Source organism: Pseudorca crassidens, chromosome 1, assembly GCF_039906515.1.
Source record: "Pseudorca crassidens isolate mPseCra1 chromosome 1, mPseCra1.hap1, whole genome shotgun sequence".
NCBI classification, from domain to species: Eukaryota; Metazoa; Chordata; class Mammalia; order Artiodactyla; family Delphinidae; genus Pseudorca; species Pseudorca crassidens.
The window spans coordinates 129,593,656-129,610,213 of record NC_090296.1 but is presented as its reverse complement, the minus strand read 5'-3'; the positions used below and the strand labels follow the sequence as shown (position 1 = coordinate 129,610,213).

Sequence of the window (16,558 nt, the reverse complement as noted above, 5' to 3'; positions counted from 1 at the left end):
GCCTGACTCTCCAGTTTGAAAATGGCATCACAAGCCTCTAATTCATGAACTTGCAAGTTTAGCTCCATTCTCATCTTTAATTCATTCTCATGGAAGAGAATCCCTTTAGCTCCATTCTGCCTTTTAACTCAGGCCACATCCTATATTCTTGTTCCATTAATGGTTGGCTGTGCTTGATTCAGGGACCCAGCCCAGTCTGGTTAGCCTGGACTGTGGTGCAGAAGGGGTGGGATTTCGAGAAAGAGAATAAAACATGGTAGCCTAATCGTTGCATTTTCAACAGAGGCTTTGGGTAGGTTGGTTTCCCTAAAATGAGGCTTTCGGCAGAGTAGGAAATGAACTTGACGTTTCTGGAAGTGTTTTATCTCCATGTACAGTGGGTTTAACCATTGCACGGCAGAGGCTTAACTGTCCTTAGGCCACGATATAAATTCTTTCCATGGCTGCAGCTGACCTCAAGGGAAGCTAACCCAAGTTTTCATTCATAATCAATAACATAGAAGCCAAATATTCTCTTTGAAAAGGTAGATGATCCTATGGTGAAAAGCCCTGGAGCATTAGCCCAAGAGGCAACTATAATAAAACAGAATCAAATAGAAGCTTGGCTCACATTTCTAGAGTGCAGCCTGTGGATTGGGAGCTACTTGAACACTTCACACTGAAAGTCAAAGAATTAAATTGTAATCTAATCAATGTTGTTACCATAGGTAAGTTTTCTCTGTGCTACAAAAGTTAGAGCGTCACTAGACAATGAGGCAGAATAAAAATTGAAGACAAGAGCTTCCTAAGAAGCCCCTTTCTCTTCCCTTGATCATCCAAAGTCAACAAGTTTGCATGAATAATTTTGTAATTATATATGTACTGCTTTTTTGGATAAAGCTGGCCTACAGTATAATGAAAACTTGTCCATTTAGTATATATCATGAAATATGTTTAATCAGGTGTGCTTTGGGGAAGGGGTCCTACCTGAGGGTTACTCAGTGTTTATCTAGAAGCAGTTTTTCTGCTGTATTTCTCATCCCATCTTTAATATCTGCCCTCACTCTGTGTGTTTCAGAATCACCACGACCGCAGCATGCATGATGGACCTGAGAAGATACCCTTTGGATGAGCAGAACTGCACTCTGGAGATTGAAAGCTGTGTGTATCTGTATTTCTTTTTCATCCACTTTGTGTTTTAGTCCTTTTTATCATTATTTGGCATGGCATATATAATTTTCTTGACATAGTTTTTAACTATCCTAAAGATTAGAGGTTTAATCCTCCACTCTGCAAATATCACTTTCATGACAGAGAGAGGGCAAGAGAAAGAAAGAGACAGAGAGAGACAGAGACAGAGGCTCAGTATAAAAGAATCCTCCACTCTGATCTAAGAGAGTCTGTTTGCTATGCTGAAATAAAAGAAGACAGATGCTCTTCATCTCAACCCCTTCAGTGAGAAGAGAGCAGACGCCGAGAGGCGGTCCCTCTCAATGTGCTTCATCAGGCACAAGTGGCTGTACTCCTGGGACCCTCTGCAGTTGGAGTAAACCTCATTTCCCATTAGGAGCTCAGCTTTACAAGCCAGCTATTTCTACATCTTGGCAATTTTCTTCAGTTTGAAGAGTATTCAGATGCCTTATTGATAATTCAGTGTTGAGTGATACTTCTCTGCGAGGGACGAGAGCTGCAGCCACGTAGTCTAAGAAGAAAATGTCCTGCTCCCTGACCTGCAACCCTGGCATATCCGGATATGGCTGCTGCCGTTGTGCCTTCTCCTGACCCACCATAGACTGGTTTATCATTAGCCTCAGTTGGATTTCAGGTTGTCGGTATTTGTATTGAATTTTGGGGGGATGGCAAATGACTTACTTTGCAGCACATTCGATGTATGCATAGTGAGAAGTGAATGCCTTGGTGAATGAACACACTGGGAAGCTGCACTGGTGGCAGGCCAGTGTTTAGACCCCTCACTGTGCCCCTCACTTTCACACGGCATCATGGCCCTGCTTTCTGAGAGCTGTGCTTTCAGAAGGTGAGGGACGTGAGATCATGTGGCATGATGCATAGTATATTTAGTATGAAGGCTCAGGGGAAAGATGATGGTTTCCCAATAGTTGAAGGGCTACTTTAGGAAGTTAAGTAGATTCTGTGTGGCCAGAGGACACAACTCCAGTGAGTTGATGAGAGTTTCAGCAAGGCAAATTTGGGATCTAAGTGAGGAAGCAGCTCCTATTCCAACTGTGAGCTGTAGTGAGTGGCGTTGAAGAGTGTAGATTCTGTTTCCTTGATGTTTAACCAAGGTGGAGGATGGGCAGGAAGGTCTGTTGTCAAAGAGATTTCCTCAGAGTGTGTGAGGTCCCTCCCCCTCAGAGACTTCACGATTAAAGCAGTTGAACAGAAGAGGGATTCTCCCAGTTTTCTGGTGACCTGACTACACACGTGTGCAAAAGTTTTTATTAAAGTCAAGATGCAAATGTATGGAAGAGTTAGCCACTTGAAGATCTGGATGTCCCGCTGTGGGGCATGTAAGCACTGGGCACAGCATGCTGATCTGAGCTACAGCCAGAAGGCCAGAGGGACTGGACTGGGTGGGCAAGGGAGTGGGCGTGGATGTACTTAACAACGCACACAGGGACCAGTCCTGTGGGTTCTTGGGGTCCTATTAAGGACTTTGGACTTGTTTTGCTAATTGCATTGGGAAACATTTGAGTGCTTTAAGCAGAAAAGTGACTTGGTAAGATGTGTGTTTTATTAGCGATCGCTGTGGCCGCCAGGTGAGAATGGAGTGTAAGGCAGTCGGAGGGAAGAGCAGAGACAAAAGGTGTGCCCACCGTGATCCTGGAGGTAGGACCGCAGACAGGACCAGGGAGCCAGCAGGGGCTGTGGGGGGCAGTCATCCCCACAGCTTTGGTCTATTTGTTTGTCTAACGTCAGATATTTAGTATCTGCCTCTTGTTGTGTTATATGTTCAAATCAAAAAGTCTGTTATATTCATAGGCTACTTTTCTACAGGTGTGAGTTTTAATTTTCCTTACCGCTAAAGTTGACCTAATTCTTTAGAAGACTCCTGGGTGCTACAAATAACATCAGACACTATTGTCCTATTTAGTCATTCTCGGGAAGCATTGATTAATTACCGAGCGAGCATGAGACCATCCAAGAGTTGGCTTTGGAGCTATAATCTGGCAAATGACCACTCCTCTTTCTGCTGAGACCACTGCTCAAATCTCTAAGGGCCAAGAGGGTCCCTACAAAAGGCGTTTCTAAGGATGGCCAAGCTCATGGCCAGGAACATCTCATGACACCATCAAAAAATGCCTGACTTTATCAAACATTGATTGGTCAAATTCACCCTCAGTGTTTTAACTTTTTAATAGTTTTTGAGAGAGCTGCCTTTCTAGAATTCTTCATACTCAAGTTCTTACTTTTTCTTCCAACTATCTTATTCAGTGCTATGAATATGTTTTTAATTCATTTATGTGCAAAGTCGAGGCCAGCCCTACAATTAGGCTTTGCAGACAGAACTTTGGTCAGAGCACTCTACCTCCACAGTTTCTCAGCCTGGTTCAAATCGGACAGCAGAGGTAACATGAGAATATTCGAAAGTTAGTTCTTTGATGATGCTTCTTTTCATAGACAAGCACATCAAACAAATTTACTTCAAACATGGGCAAGCTGTTACTTCCATTTATTAGTGACAGTTTCTTTAGACAAAATAATGCTTCATTTCTGCCATGTCCTTGCTTCTCTCTCCTGGCAGATGGCTACACCACAGATGACATTGAATTTTACTGGCGCGGTGGTGATAAGGCTGTTACTGGAGTGGAGAGAATTGAGCTCCCACAGTTCTCCATCGTGGAGCATCGTCTGGTCTCCAGGAATGTTGTCTTTGCCACAGGTGAGTCCTGCATCCCCTCATACTCCCTGGAAAGATACTGGCTGCCTGGCCATGATGCTATCATTGTGAAATACCCTGCTGCTGATTCACAGTGCTGAGTCAACCAAAAAAGGACTATCATCAATATTTCATCATTTTCTCTACCCTTTTCTCTGTATCTAGAGGGGATGGATAAGCTTTGATGAGTAGGAAGGAGCACCTGACCAGGAGATGCTCTCTGTACTGGTTATTGAAAAGTTAAAAGACTGAGGGTGAATTTAACCAACCCTTGTTTGATAACATAAGCAGCTTTCATTCTGGGCAGACAAGAGGCCACTGATGGCCTTGGAGGCAGGAAGGAAGGAGAGGGAGGAAGACCTGAGGAGGCAAGTGCTGTGCTGTCAAAAGTAAGAGAACTTCTCCCCACTTCTGGGCTGGCAGTCAGCCCTGGTCCAGGAACCTGGGCACCTGCAGTTAGTGACGCCTCTTCAGACATGGTCATCTGCTCCTAATATCATCTGGGAGGCTGCCCTGGCCTGGGTTTCATTGTCATCTTTGTTTCAACTGTCCAAAGACAGAGTAGTTATCTTCTACTCTCCTGTCTGAACTTGCTGAGGTTTTATTAAGTTCCAACCATGTCTCTCACAATGGGAAGTGCTTTCTCGGTGTTCTTACTGAATGCTGTGCTGTAGCTGAGAGAATAAACAAAAGCGCTCTGTAAAGTGTAGGGTATTCTAAAGACCACAAACTCTGGGTGGAGAATTCTCAAGAAGGCAGAGCTGGGATCTCCCATCTTGGCTTTCTCCTGACAATGTAGCTTAAACCACACCAAGTGGGTGGTGGTTAGCCCTGGTTCTGTGCCAGCATTCATGAAGCCTGCGGCCTGCACTCTCTGCCTGTAGCCTCTAGCTTGAATGCCTGTGACCCATGGCAACCTTGAATCTCTTCACCTGGCCACCTTCTACTCATTCTTCAGCTTAATCGAAATGCTCTTCCTCTGTGAAGGTTTGGCCCCTGCTCTGCCCACACACTGCCTCCCCAGGTTGGCTTAGGTGACAGCTCTGCATTCCTTCAGTGCTGCACTGACCACCAGTGCCTGCGACTTCAAGGAGACCCCTCCCATAAGAGAGGCCTGTCCTGGGCACGGCTGACCCCACTCCCCGTCCCCTCCTCATGGGATGCCTGCCATGCTGCGGACATGCAGCCAGTCCGCACTGGGCCAGTTTCTCTCCTCTCTACCTCAGCCTCAAGAACGAAGGGACGTGCAAGTAGAGACAGAAGCCTGAATGTTTAAGGTCCATCTTCATGGCGGTGCCACCTTCTCCTGTGTTGCAAGACGTCCTGCAAATGTGCTTGCAGTCTCTGTAGAGTACGCACGGAGGTGCTCACCTTGGGTGGGTGGTGAGGCCAAAAGGCACATGGGCTTATCATTAAGGAATAGTTTCCACAACCAAGAAAATTGCCCTGTGATGTGTTGCAGAAAATGATTTATTGCTTTTAAAACTGGATTTCAAACTGTTCCATGCTCCAAATGATGTGAGCAGAGGTCTGCTCAGAACGCAGGGATAGTCTTGTCTTGGTGTAGGAGTCCTGCCCATGCCTGCCTTTGTCTGGAAGATTGCAGATAGGGCTGTTAGGGCACTGCCAGGAGGCCCTTTTATTGCATTTTCATGCACCCTCCTTGAAAGCCTGATGAGGCGTCTGTGGAGGGTGTGGTGCTTCCATGGGAAACTGCAACCAAATAGAATGGCCTTCCTGAATCCTCTTGCTCAAAAACACTGGAGCCACTTTTTTCTAGGTGCAGTCTCTGTCTTTCTTTTAACTATGTGTATGGCAGAACATATCCTAAACACATCTGGAGAAGATACACAAGATCATGCCCTCAGAATGCAGTGTTGAGTCCTCTTTTCTGTGCTCACCGAGTTTCTGCATTCGCAGGGTGTCACCAGGAGCTCCGTATCAGTCAGTTATAAACCTCCCATCCTTCAAAGACCCTGCGCTTTAAAATTATTCTAATTTGCTTACTTATGTAAAAAGGTCATAAGCCACATTGTTACAAAACTATTTCAAAATTAAATATTATACTAATTTATTTTCCTTTACACAAGTGTTCTGAGTTAATGAGATTTCAATCAGTAAACTGGACTGAAGGATTCTGTAGCCTGAAAGAGGATTCTCAGAAAGGGGATTAGGAAAGACACAACACTCTGGAGGTTTCTGGAGATGCTTCTTCTCAGGGTCATGCAAGCGAAATTCTGTGGCTGGCCCACCTCTCCCTTGTCCTGCCTCTTTGAGGACCTTGTGAATGGCGTCTTGCTGTGGTTTCCCAAGGTGTAGAGTCCTAATCCGTCTCCTGGGTAACATGAGGTTGCAGGCTGCAGGGCAGGGAATACATACAAAAGGAGTCGTGAATATTCACTCAATGGCTGGCATGAACTAGGCATGGGACTGAACCCTGGGTCAGAGAGGGAGCAGGGAGTGTCTGGTCCAGTGGGACTGCTCACAGCGTGCAAGCATTCAGCAGTGTGCCCCGGATGACATCAGGTAGCCTCTTACCTAGTGGGGTGTTTAGCGGGAATTGAACCACAATAAGAGAGCTCGAGTTCAAGAAACAGTATGTACAAGGTTTAAAGACTCATACCCTGGAGCCAGAACTGCCAGAGCTTAAGTCCAGACTCTGGAACCTTCTAGCAGGGTGACCCATGGTGATCTCTCTGAGAAAAAGAGGACATTGATAATGTCTATTTGGTAGGATTGTAGAGGATTACATGAGTTAGTATAAATAAAGAGCCTAGAATAGGGTGAGCACTGATTAGCTTTCATTAATTAAATTGCGTGGGTCCAGGAATGAGACATATTTTGAGGAGTCTGAGAATAGACACTCCAGTGGCTGCCCAGAGCTTTAAATATTAGAAAATGTATGACATTATTCTCCTGGATTATTGAGCATGATGTAACTGACTCCTAAGTGCTTGTCTGAGGGTTTCTTAAGAATAGGGCTTGTTTGGGGTTCATATTTGTATCCCTAATACATATCCCAGCATCTAGCCCACTCAATAGTTTGAAAACTGCATGGTTGTTGAATTACAAGAGGAAGTTTGACTGTCATTACTAAGTATGTATTCAACCCTAATCAAATGAATTGTTTCTGCAAAAGAGATACTATATAAATTAATAACATTATATGTTCAAATATTTAATGTACTAAAATATGATGTTTTAAAAAGAAAAATCCACATAAAACCTCTTTGTACCTGGGGAGGAAATTAAGTATGCCTTTGCCTAGAAGGAGGGAACTTTGTTCCATGAGTGCATTTTAAAGAAATAACTGAGTTAATTCACCTCAATAATAATTATTCCATTTCTGCCATGACTCAGCAAATAGGATTTGGAAAAAATATTTCGATCCCCTTACAACTCAAAAGAAAATGAAGTAAAACTTTATTACTCACTGTGATTTCTAACAATAACAATGGCGTGCTACATTATAATTCATAGCACCTTGTGTTCGAGATTTTTCACTAACGTCCCTGGGAGACTGGTACTTGACAAACAAATTAGCCCAAGTTAAAGTATAGGAAAACTGATGTTCAAGAATGATAATGATTTGACCAAATTTACACAGTAAAGCTAGAAAGGACAGAAATTAATCCACAAGGTTCCTGACAAATAGGAAACCCTGATATATTTTTTTGACAAAGATTTTAAAAACTAATATATTTATGCTTTATTTAAATGATTATTTTCCATACTTTTATATATTAATGTTATAAGTGTTGTTACACAGCGTGTAGCTGTTGGGATGACAAACAATATCTACTGTGCCTGTCCACGGCATCTGTGTCATTCCTTCCCTTACTTTCCAGTATTAATGGGCTGTACATTCTTTTTTTTTTCATTTAATTAATTAATTTATTTATTTATTTTTGGTTGCGTTGGGTCTTTGTTGCTACACGCAGGCTTTCTCTAGTTGCGGCCAGTGGGGGACTATTTTCGTTGCAGTGCGTGGGCTTCTCATTGCAGTGGCTTCTCTTGTTGCGGAGCACAGGCTCTAGGCACGCGGGCTCTAGAGCGCAGGCTCAGTAGTTGTGGTGCATGGGCTTAGTTGTGCCACGGCATGTGGGATCTTCCCGGAGCAGGACTCAAACCCGTGTGCCCTGCATTGGCAGGTGGATTCTTAACCACTGTGCCACCAGGGAAGTCCCTATGGGCTGTACATTCTTGATGAGCAGTGCTTTTATGCAAGTTTCTAAAACGGATTTCGGGATTGGAGGCCTCCAAATTCTTAATCCAGAGACCTAGAATTGATTCATCCAATGTCCAGAAATCCTTCATGGCAAGAAATGTGCCTCTGCCTTCCAGTCCATCCTGCATTTTGCTGGCAAATTAGTAGCCATGCAACACTGTTTGCTTTTTTTATTGACGTATAGTTGATTTACTATGTTGTGTTAGTTTCTGGTGTACAGCAAAGTGATTCAGTTATATATTTATACTTTTTCATATTTTTTTCCATTATGGCTCATTACAGGATATTGAATATAGTTCCCTGTGCTATACAGTAGGACTGTATGTAGTAGTGTGTATCTGTTAATCCCAGACTCCTAATTAGTCCCTCCCTTACCCCCTTTCCACTTTAGTAACCATAAGTGTGTTTTCTATGTCTGTAAGTCTATTTCTGTTTTGTAAATAAGTTCACTTGTATCATATTGTAGATACCACATGTAAGTTATATCATATGGTGTTTGCCTTTCTCTGTCTGACTTCATTTAGTATGATAATCTCTAGGTCTAGGTTGCTGAAAATGGCATTATTTCATTCTTCTTTATGGCTGAGTAATATTCCATTGTGTGTGTGTGTGTGTGTGTGTGTGTGTGTGTGTGTAGATATATATATATATATAGATATCTATAGATAGATATAGATAGATAGATAGATAGATTACCATGTCTTCTTGATCCATTCATCTGTGGACAGATGGACATTTAGGTTGCTTCCATGTCTTGGCTATTGTAAATAGTGGTCATGCAACACTGTTTTCATGAAGCCACTTTTCAGCTCCAGAACCTGTGATGACTTACCTTTGCCTGCAGCAGCAAGGAATCCAGTCTCCTTCACCGTGGATCCACATCTAGCTCTAACCTCTCCTCTTCAGTTTAGCTCATAAACATCCCCAACACAAAGCTTTGTTTTAGTTGCTGCAGTCATCTCTTCTTCTCTCCTCCACTCACTCCTGCATGCTGCCTAAAGACTTTTGCTCCTATTACAGCCCACATTTGATGTATTCTCTTCCTCTTTTTTCTATTCATATCCAGTACATTCATCAATGGACAGTTGAAACACCAACATCTCTGATTGGCCTTCCTTGAGCATCTCTGCCAATTATCCTTTTCCTTTGAAAAGCTTCGAGTCACAGTCTGACTGTATCATTCCTCTATCAATTGTCGTATGTTATTACTCTCACTCTCTTATATATCTGGCATTCATTTAAAATCTTCTGAATTAATTCATTTGTTCATAACCATATGTTCAGGATTCCCACAAAATACCAAAACCTCAATTACAGATTCTGCTTGAAAGTCAAACAGAGAAGAGAAAAAAGAAATCTTTCATTAGATCCGTGGTATATCATTGACTATTTAAATCCACTGGATTTCTTGGAAAGTCCTGAATCTATTACCAATATTCCTTCTTGATTCAGAGCTATATTTTTTAAGAAAAGAGTTTATAAAGTGAATACTCAGATCATTCTTTAGCACCTACAGTCTATAGAATTAAGCCAAACCTGAAAACACACATGGGGAAGTCTTTCCAAGAAGGAAAAAGGAGACCAGATTAAAGAGAAATAATGAAAGAAGGGAGCAGCTTGCTGTCACCTAGATGTGAGATTACCTGATGTTTCATTTCTGCTTTAACCCTACAAATAAAGTATGTTTTTACTGCAGTTCACAGATTTCTACTTTAAAGTGTGATCTAGTTCTCTATGACTCATTAGTGGTTTATGGTTGAATTTCAGAAAATACTGAAAATTTATTTTTAAAAATAAGTGCAAGTTGAGATTAGTCTTTGAAATCTTTTGATTGAAACCTGAAAAGATATTGTCCTTCTATACAAGCTTTGGGAATTGTGTAAGAAATTTTTACTGAACTTAGCTTTTAAACCTGTTCTAGATAGGCAAGCCATAATTATTTAAATGTTGGGGTTTGAAAACGTCTTTCAGAAAAACTTAGCAAAGCAAGTATTATATCATTATTTTCTGCTTACTGAAATTAAGCCAGTGACTCAAGCAGAATCTCAATAAAGGAAATACTTTCATTCTTTTATCTAATTTCTGCTTAGTTAAACATAATAAATATACATGTGTTGCTGAAGTACTTGGGATGTGCCAGAAATATCAAGTTGAATGACCTTAAAGCAAACAGATCTCAATTCATTAAGAAATATGTGAAAATTTTACGTAAATTGTCAAACAGAAGTTGGTGGACCTTCTAAAAGAATGTAATTAATTAAAGCAAGACACTCCTAGGAAGGTTTAGAATTTTTCTCATGCTTTATTTTTAATACAAAGACTTATAGATTTTTATGACTTTAAGTATAATCTTTATAACTTTTCTGTATGTGTACATACAGAAAAGTATTTAAAATATAAATATAGTACTAAGTGAATTATCAGAAAATGAAAATCGTGTAAAAAAGGAAAATCAGGTCAAAAAGTAGAATGCTGTGGGCACTCCCAAGATACACACTATGACCTCTCCTAATTTCTTTACATCCCTCCTTCTCAAAGGAAACCACTATCTTGTTACAGTATAGTTAATTTTGTATTTTTGAACTTTATTGAATGGGATAGTAGAGTTTAAATTATTTTGTGACTACCTTCTTTAATTGAACATTATGTTTGTGAAATCCATCAGTATCGCTATGGTTCATTTATTTTCCTTGCTGTACTACTGTGTAAATACACCACAATTTATTTTTCCAGTCTACTGCAGGTGGAGATTTATGAGTAATGCCACTGTGAACATTCTTGTACTTGTTTTTTTGTGAATAAATGCTCACATAAATGTTGAGAATATGCTTAAAAGTGTAATTGTGAATGTTCAAGCTTAATGATTATGCCAACCTGTTTTCCAAAGTGGTTTTACTAACTTACATTCATAGCAGTAATGCCTGAGTGTTCCTTTTGCCCCACAACGACCTTGCTAATATTTCACATGGAAGTCACCTGTCGGGTGTTGGGTGATGTCTTGTGGTTTTAACTTCCATTCCTCTGAGTGCTAGTGGGACTGAGCACCTTTCCCTAATGGCTCTTTGGAGATCCTCTTTTGTGAATTACCTATGCAAGTTTTTTTATGTGAATTTCCTGTCAATAATTTATTGGAGTTATTTATAAATTCTGGATGCAAACTTATACAGGTTATAATGTGTTACAAAAATGTACTTTTTACATTGAGACCTACAGTCCACCTGGAATTCAGTTTTTGGTGAAAGGTGTGAAAGTTTCATTATCTTCCACAGCATCATTGTGCTTGCAGCAACACCTTTGTCATAAATTGTTTGTATGTGCATGGATCTGTTTTTGGACTTTGTACTCTGTGCCATGGGTTTATTTATCCATCTTTGTACACTTCCCTCACTGTGTGGATTGCTGTAGCTTTTAAGTAGAGCAGATCCTTCCTTCCCTTTCTTTTTATTTACTATTGATGATTATTTTTGGCCCTTTACATTTCCATAAAACTTTTATAATCAGATCATTAATTTTTATTTAAAAAATGCTTTGGCTTTTTATTGGGAATGTATTAGTTAAGTTAGTGAAAAGTGACCTTGTTATAATTCTTTCAATCTGTATATATTTTATCTCTCATTTTGGTCTTCTTTAATTTGTCTCAATAACATTTAGAGTTTTCTGTGTAGAAAACTTGTACATCTTTGTTAAACTTTTCTATATGTTTGATATTTTCTGATGTTATTATAGATGGTAAAATTTTCTTAACATAATTTCTTATTTGTTGCTGGTATATAAGAACACAATGATTTTGTATTGAACAACCTTGCTAAAGTTTTATTACCTCTATGAATTTATCTGAGATGGTATTTTTACCTATTCCTGAGCACTGGAGGGGCCTTTGTACATTTGGATTCCATAGTTCCTCATTCTGACTTATATATGCTATTGTCATTATGTATTATAATTTTATATATATTTTAAACCCTGTACCATATTATTATTGTTATTAGATGCAGGAAATTTTCACTTAGATGTAATTATAAATAATCCTCTCTTCTTTGTTATTCATTCTTTCCTTTACCACCAAGTCTATCTGTGAATGTTTCCTTCTGCCTAAAGAAGAATATTTTTAAAATATTTTCTTTAGTATGAGCCTCCTGGTCAAATTTCTTCTGGGGTTTTTTTTTTTTTAAAAAAAAACCTGTGTATGACTTTATATCATATTTATTCTTATAGGATAAATTTGCTGGTTACAGAAAGATAGGCTGGCATTTTTTCCTTTTCCATTTGAAGATATGACTTCATTTTCCCTGGTGTCCATTGTTTCCATTGAGAAGACAGTTGTTGGTCTACTTGGTGCTACTTTCAAATTAATCTGTTTTTCCTCCCCCTCCAGATCCTTTTATAATTTTTCTCTTTGTTTTGATTTCACTGGCACTTATGATGTACCAAGATATAATTTTCTCTCTAATTATTCTTCTTGGAGTTTGTAGATCTTCTTGAATCTTTGGCTTGAGGTCTTTCAGCAGTTTTAGAGCTCTGTTAGCCACGATTGCTTTTCCTCCATTTTCTCTCTGCTTTTCTCCTTCGAGGGTTCCAATTTCAATTCTGACAATTCCAACATTGGATCTTGTCACTATATCTTCTGTCTTGTCACTATATCTTCACCTTGCTTTCTGAATTTTTTATTTTCTCTTCATGCTTCACTCTGGAAATTTTCTTCTGGTTTATCTTTCAGTTCAACAATTCTTTCTTCATCTGTGTCTAATCTGCTAGTGTTGTACATGGGAAAATTATAGATGTAATTCAAAATCTATGATGATGTTTTCTTTCTTCAGAGAGAATTTATGCTTGCCTCTATCAGGCATCTAGAGGCATTAGCAATCCAGAACAAGCTTCATTTGCTTTCTGGGATTTGGGTAATGCTGAGTTCAGATTCATTCCTTGTGCATGCTTGAATCCTTGTAATTTATCTTTACATCTTGGACAGAGCTCTTTGGAATCCCTATTTGATGGTGTCTATCTCGTTTTTGCTCCCTTTGTTCCATGAGTCTGTCAGATGTTCTACTTAGCTTCTCATCTTTCTGTTATAGAAACTACAGCTATCTGAAACATGGAGCTCACCTCTCCCAGTTTACTTTTTCTCCCAAACCTTAGCCCAGATTCTTACTGGCTTGTTATCACTCCAGTGCCTCTAAGGAGATGTATTTAAGTTTTGTCCATTTTTCCCAGTTGTTTCCAATAGAAGGGTTACCTATTCCACAATACTCAAACACCATAGCTTATTTTTCACTCCTCTTTATTTTTTCAGAAAAATTTACAGTTGTTTCAATATTTAATTCTTATTTAGCTTGGACTATTAATTACATGAGAGTAAAAAAGAAAATTTGGGATACATTTTTTATAATCACAGTTCAGTAAATATAAATCATTTAATTCTGTATTTTTCTGACAACATTATAGAGAGGAAACACTTATCCATAATAGTGTACTACTGAGGAAAGTGCTGTAAAGCTCAAAGTCAGGAGATCTGGGTCCTTGGTTGCAGCAATACAAAGCTGTGAAAATGTGAGCAAAGCACTTCAATGGCAGATAGTAAGAGGATTAGGTTAAAAGAAATACTGTGTTAAATTTATTTCAACAAGCATATCCAGCTAACAATCAAAGAGCCCTTTAAATATCACTCTGGACACGGGATCACTTCATTGGGACTTCAGCTTTTGTACTCGTCTTGAATGTACTTCTGCTGACCCACAAACTTTGGTATATATGGTTTTTGCCAAATCTGAAATTTACTCCTAACTTTTTCATTTTCTTTGAGCCAAAAGACTGAGATTTTTGGTAAATTCATGGAGAACAAGTTACTTAATATGCCTCTTTAATTATGTGATGTTTTTATTTCTCTCCTTTTTTTCCGGGGTACATTTGGACTGATATATTCTGACTTCATTTCAAAATACTTCTGCCAAGATTAGAAGAAAGAAAAAGAAAAGAATCTAAAAATAAATGATGATGATACATTTCTGTTAAGATACCTGAATTTTCTATTCTTCAAAAATCAACTTTCAAAATACTATTTTGCTTTTCAATTATGATTATGAAACAAATTACAAAATATTTAAAAGTCTGCATGTCACACCCTTAATACATTCACTTAATTTTCTCTAGAGTCCATTCGTGAACTCTGTGCTTTAGTTTTTTCCTAAAGTAAAGCCCTGTGATCAAATTATTACTCATTGGGTCTCTAAATAACATCTACTATTGGTCTAGAGCCAATATTATATGAAAGGTTAGAAGAAGGAATTATCATCTATATCTCATTGTCTTTTAAATTCCAGAGACAAATTCCCATTCTTTTTTCCCCATCGACTGTTTTTAGAAGGATACTTAGAGACAAGTCACCTGTGCTTACTAGCCAAATACTACTAATCTCTCAGTGCAAAATGGCAGAACTAGAGCAAACTTATTCTCTCAGTGCCAAAGGAGGGCTTAACTATCTCATCTTATTGGTATGAAATCATTTCCCTTTAAGGGCTCCTGACCTATGAAAAATGTCTCACTACAGAAGCCAGATTTCCTCAGAAATTCATTGTCCCACACCTCCTTTGCAAAACTAACTCTCGTCTATCTTCATCTTTTGGAATTGCTTTTAAGACTTCCACACAATTTTTAAAATATGCTCAGTGGTAAAAATGCTTAGATTATAGAATCTTGAGCACAGAAGTCACCACAGAGGAGAGAAAGGAAAGGAAGAAGGAACTTGCTTTTATTGAATGTGTATTTGCAGCCAGGTAGTATGTTTGGTACTTGATATAAATGAATTAAGCCATTTAATTTCCAGTAAAGTACACATAGTAGGTATTCTTTTTCTTATGACAGAGTTATTAAAATGTAATTTACATACCACAAAATTTAAGCATTTAAAGTATATAATTCAATTGTTTTTAGTGTATTTACAGAGTTTTATAATCATGACCACAATCAATTTCCAAATATTTTAATCACCCCAGAAACCCTGTACTCATTAGCAGTCACTCCCCATTTCCCCCAATCTGCCAACCCTAACCCTGGGTAACCACTAATCTAATTTCTGTTTCTATGGTTTTACCTATCCTGTACATTTCATGTGAATGTAATCATACACTATATGGTCCTATATGTCTGGCTTCTTTCACTCAGCATGATGTTTTCAAGGTTCATCCTTGTTGTGGCATTTATCGATACTTCATTCCTTTTTATTGCTGAATATTATTCCATTGTATGACTATATCATTTTTTGTTTAACCATACATAAAGTTGATGAATGTTGGGCTGTTTCCACCTTTTGATCATCAGGAATAAAGCTGCTATGAACATTCATGCACACGTTTTTCTGTGGACATAAGTTGTCATTTGCATTACATATGTACTTAGGATTGCAACTGCTGGGGCATATGATAACTATGTTTAAGCTTTTGAGGAACTGCCAAACTGTTTTTTAAAGTGGCTGTACCATTTAAGTTCTATAAGCAATCATGAGGGTTCTAATTTATCCACATCCTTACCAACATGTGTTATTGTCTCTCTTTTTTATTGTAGTCATCCTAATAGTATGAAATGGCATCTCATTGTGTTTTTGACTTGCATTCCCTTAATGAGTAAGATGCTGAGCATCTTTTATGTACTTACTAGACACTGTAAATTTCTTCTTTGGAGAAATATCTATTCAAGTCCTTTGCCCATTTTTAAATTGGGCTGTTTGTATTTTTTGTAAACCTTCTTTATATATTCTAGATATAAGTTCTTCATCAGATACATGATTTGCAAATATTTTCTCCCTTTCTGTGGACTGTATTTTCATTTTCTTGATGGTTTCCTTTGGAGAATAATAGTTTATAATCAATGGAGTATGATTTATATTTTTTCTTTTTTCACTTGTGATATTCTTGCCCTAATTTTACACACAAGGAAACTAAGGGTCTGAGAGGGTAGCCAGCTTCCTAAAGGAATATCCCAAATAAACCCTGAGCCTGAAACTGGATCACTCAGATGCCCCTGCTCTTTGCTTCAGAGTCATAGGATAGAACATTCTGGCTTTACTGTGGAGGATCAGAAAGAGAATCATTGCCTGGTTGAGACAGTCTTTGAAAAAGTTTTGTTTTTCCTCTTTCTCTCTTTCCTATTTCATATATCTCCTTTCCTTTATGGAATTTTTGAACATAATTAAGGTGACTAGCAATGCAGGTGAGAAAGTTAGGAACACCATTCTGAACTTTAGGTTGTATTATAAAGTAAAAAAGGTAGATATTAAATGAGACAGCGTCATAAAGACCCCAAGAACAGCACCAAGCTCACAAAGCTTCCTAGGCCATTGTGACAGAGCCCCCACGGTGGCCGCCGTGGAGAGGGACAGGTATATGTACATAGGCCAGCTCTGCTGCAGTTGCTAAAAAATCAGCTTGTTACTTTATAGATACATTTGAGTGGCTCTTATC

General features: G+C 38.8%; 1 protein-coding gene across 1 annotated transcript in view; it reads left to right on the top strand.

Annotated features, from left to right (window-relative positions):
• The window catches only part of GABRB3 (gamma-aminobutyric acid type A receptor subunit beta3), a 235,404-nt gene that overhangs the window by 194,364 nt on the left and 24,482 nt on the right, over positions 1–16,558 (top strand). Inside the window, exons 5-6 of the mRNA XM_067755785.1 lie at positions 1,058–1,140; positions 3,743–3,880. Coding sequence (XP_067611886.1) covers positions 1,058–1,140; positions 3,743–3,880 — 221 coding nt within the window. The remainder of the gene's footprint in view (positions 1–1,057; positions 1,141–3,742; positions 3,881–16,558) is intronic.